Source organism: Lotus japonicus, chromosome 6, assembly GCF_012489685.1.
Source record: "Lotus japonicus ecotype B-129 chromosome 6, LjGifu_v1.2".
Taxonomy (NCBI): Eukaryota; Viridiplantae; Streptophyta; class Magnoliopsida; order Fabales; family Fabaceae; genus Lotus; species Lotus japonicus.
Genome location: NC_080046.1, coordinates 42,023,803 through 42,027,883, shown reverse-complemented (window position 1 = coordinate 42,027,883; position 4,081 = coordinate 42,023,803). Strand labels below are relative to the sequence as shown.

The 4,081-nt window shown below is 38.3% G+C and overlaps 1 protein-coding gene across 1 annotated transcript; it reads right to left on the bottom strand.

The window, feature by feature from the left end:
• Positions 1-230: 230 nt before the first annotated feature.
• Positions 231-2,193, bottom strand: LOC130726413 (cytochrome P450 71D11-like). The gene is made up of 2 exons (XM_057577669.1): positions 1,147-2,193; positions 231-951 (listed from the first exon to the last, which is right to left on the bottom strand). The coding sequence occupies exons 1-2, from the start codon at positions 2,056-2,058 to the stop codon at positions 328-330; spliced, it is 1,536 nt and encodes a 511-aa protein (XP_057433652.1). The 5' UTR covers positions 2,059-2,193; the 3' UTR covers positions 231-327.
• Between the last annotated feature and the right edge of the window lie 1,888 nt (positions 2,194-4,081).

Genomic DNA, 4,081 nt, shown 5'->3' with positions numbered 1-4,081 from the left:
GAGGTGAATTACATTGGAATTGTTTACATTTTTAGATAATTAATTACTAGGCGGATCACTTAGTTAATACTGGTTTTACTAGAGAAAACCCCCTTCGGGTGCGTTTAGCTTTAGTTAATTTGACCGATCTGATGCAGTTTTTTCTAGTTTGAGATCGACGGCTGTTCTCAAGCCTCTTTTTGTTAATTAAACTTTGCTTTAAGAACATACACATAGCGTTAAAGCATGAGTAGCAAGCAGAATGAAGAAACATATTATTACAAATATCACATAGCACAAGCAGGGGACCACTTTTGAAGTGGTGCATGGTGGATGACACCTCGTTTTCTAAGTTATAGCCAAGGGAGAAGAAACTGTGGGAATCAAATATAGATCACATTTTCTTGCCACGGAAACTCCAAATTCCTCTGTCAAGTCTAAGTCCTCATTTTTAATTCCATTGGGTAGCCTCCAATCAAAATGAAACAATAAGAATGCAAGGACCTCCTCAACATTGGCCATACCATAATTTATGCCTGGGCAAATTCTCCTTCCAGCACCAAATGGGATATACTCAAAATTAGTTCCTTTGTAGTCAATAGAGCTATCAATAAACCTTTCAGGATAAAACTTATCTGGCTCAGTCCAATATTTTGGATCCCTTCCAATTGCCCAAGCATTGACAATGACCTTGCTTTTAACAGGTATATTAAATCCATTAATCTCACATGCTTCTCTACATTCCCTTGGAAGAAGAAGAGGGCCAGGAGGGTGTAACCTGAGGACCTCTTTGATGACTGCTTTCAAGTATTTGAGCTCCGCAATGGCACTTTCATCAACCTTTCCTCTCTTACCACATACCTCTCTCACTTCAACTTGTGCTTTCTTCAATATTCTTGGATTCTTTATCATCTCGGCCATCACCCAATCAATGGTAGATCCTGCCGTCTCACTCCCAGCGCTGAAGATATCCTGAAAGGTTTAAATCTTATCAATCTTCAAACTTCCACTTTTTTTAACAAATTCTTAGCATGCACTAAAATGTTATCCGATTATAAGAATGTAAATTAACTTTTTTGAAAGAAAAAAAAAACCAATAGTATGTAACTTTCAAAGACATTTTTCTCTAACTTTTCACTTATTTCTTATGATAGAAATTATGCTTACCAAGATTATAGCCTTGATATTGTTTGAAGTTAAGCGAAAACCCATGTCATTGTTCCTATCCTCAAATTTTAAGAGAACATCAATCAAATCTTCCTCTGCTTCATTCAATGCTTCTTTTTCTCTTGGCCTTGTCTCTTTATGGTCATTGATGATATTCTCCAAAATCTTGTCTACAATTTGGTGCATCTTCTCAAGCTTCGGCCTCATGCCAGAAATACTTTGAAGCCATTTAGCTGAAGGAAACAAGTCTCCTATGCTGAAACCTCCTCCAAGCTTCATCAATTGTTTTGCCGCTGTTACGAACTCTTCTTGTTCTTCATATTTCTTGCCAAATGCAGCCTTTGAAGTGATTGTGTAGATGATTGACTCAACTGCTTGAGTAAGATTGATTTCTAATCCTTCTTTTGAAGCAATCCATTTAATGAGAGTAGTGATCTCTTCCTCTCTGATTGGCCAAAGAGATTTGACCCGTTTTGAGCTTAAAAGCTCTGTAGCACATATCTTCCGAAGTTGTCTCCAATAATAACCATAAGGTGAGAAAGCTATATTGGTGGAGTTATAAGAAGCTATATCGGAGGCTAGAAGATAAGGCCTTGATGCAAAGGTAACATCATGAGTTTTCATTACCTCCCTAGCATACTCTGCTGAGGAAACAACAATGATGAAGAGCTCCCCGAGTTGCAAATGCATCAAGGGTCCATATGTTAAGGCCAGGTCTCGTAATTTTCTATGTGGCAAAGATGTAACAAGATGGGGAATATTTCCTATGATAGGTAGCTTCCATGGCCCTGGTGGTATATATGTAGGTGTGAGTGTTTTTCTGGTATTCTTCCTGATCATCATGATTGCAACAATCATGGATAGGAAAAAAGTGAAAAGGGCTAACAAGTGATCTTGAATTTGAGGAGCCATTTGATGAAGAGTGGATGGACTAAATCATGTACAAAACAATTCTATGTGTATGTATTACTATAGAGGATACATTGTGGATCACTGAAGTGAAGGGCTTTCTTTTCAATGCAAAAAATGACAACTACACTAAGACATCACAAAAGACAGCTAATTAATTTTGTGATGTAAAGATGATTTATAAAATAATTGAGAACACTCTCATAGGTTTATTAAATATTAATTGAGAAGACTATACTGTTTGTCTGTTTTGATGCATGCATAATGCATTAATATTTCTTCCATGTGCGTAACAATTTTGACGTTTTCCACCCACTGTGTACCTCAACGCAAAAATAACAGACATTACGATTACGCCATCGAAAAGACAGCTAATTTCGGATACCCAAGTTTCTTCTTGTCCTTTTCTCATTCTGTATTTTAATTGGGCAGTTCCTAGTTCCTGTTAATTTTTATTTAATGTAAGTATCATTTTGGAGGCAATTATGTTCTACTTATGTGTGATAATTAAAGTTTAAATGACTCTTTAATAATGTTTTACCTAAGAATCGAACTTTCAACTTTAAGGATTCAAACAACCACTTTTCATCACTGTAACCGGCATTAATTTAGTATTTCTTGCTAATCTATAACTATTCTATCCAAGAACATAGAGATGAGGTACGGTACCTAGAGTGAAAGAATCGTGATGTGAGAATTTACACTCTGTTTGGTATGAGAGAGTTAGAGTAGAGAGAAATGGCATAGAGAGAGATAGGGTAGAGAAAACCAAATCACCCTCGTTTGGTTGGGTGTGAGAGGTGGAAAGAGAAAGGGAATTCCTGTGGGCCCCATCACTTTTAGCAGTCTCTTCCTTTAGCGAAGAGATCCGGAGAGAAAGCAAGCCCTTTTATCATTTTCCCCTTTATGCCCTCATCTCACAGAGTTCTTCTTCGTTCGATCATTCTTCCCAGTTCTGGCTTCGTCCCACGCACCCATCCTCCAACCAACCAAAGTGACAACGCATTCTGCAATTGTTTTGTATTAATTTGTTGTAGGAGTTGAATCCATGGACGTTGTGCTGCAGCGAAGTTTCAATTTTGTGGGTGAAATCTTTTTATTTTTGACAGGGTAGGAATTATGTAAATGGAAATTAAAGGATTTGATTTATGTTTGTTCTTGATCAAGAGATTTTGTGTAAGTGAGATGCTTTTGTCGTTTTTTTTAGATAAGAAACATTAATTGGAATTTCTTCTCTTCCATTTTTCCCTCTCATGCTAAAGTCTCTATCTTTCTGCTTTTAAGTCAGTTTAATTTCATTCTTTTCACCTAATGCCTGAAGAACTTTGGGTTACACAGTGGGGATTGTGATTTTTTCATGCGGTGGTAGTGTGGCACATGCAGTTCTTGGAGCATTATGCCGGCTAGAAAAGGCTTTTGTGGCGGTCTACCACATCCAGGCCGTCTATCTGAAGTTGGCATGAAATACTCGTTGAGCATATGATGTTGCAGAGTGTGGGCAAAAATGTATTTTTAGCATAAAAGTAACTCTCTCTCTTTCCATATTATCTATCCAACCAAACCAAGGGAGAGAGAACTCACACAACTGTCTCTTCTCTATTTCTCTCATATCAAACAACCTATAAAATCTACTATATTTCTCACTTATTTCTCTCTACTCATCTTCTCTCTTCTCTACTCTCTCTTCTCTATCTCTCTCTTCTCTGCCAAACAGAGTGTTAGAGAGAGTTTAGAGCGTAACCGCTTAGAGAGAGAAAGTAACTGAATTTCAAACTTGTTATTTCTTAAATGAGCTAAGAGTCTCTTACAATTGGTAACCGTCCCCTATTTATAGATTTGGGGGTTGGGCTTGGCACCTCTAACTTCTCTTAGTGGGCCAGTTGGGCCTCCCGGGATGAGGCCCAATTTCCTGGCTTGCACATCGCCCTGGGCTGGCGCGCCTGGGCGAGGGACCCTAGGGTCTCGTCCAGTCCACAAGTCCACAAGACACCGAGCTCGAAGCATGAGAGCTGAGTGTGTCTTTAAG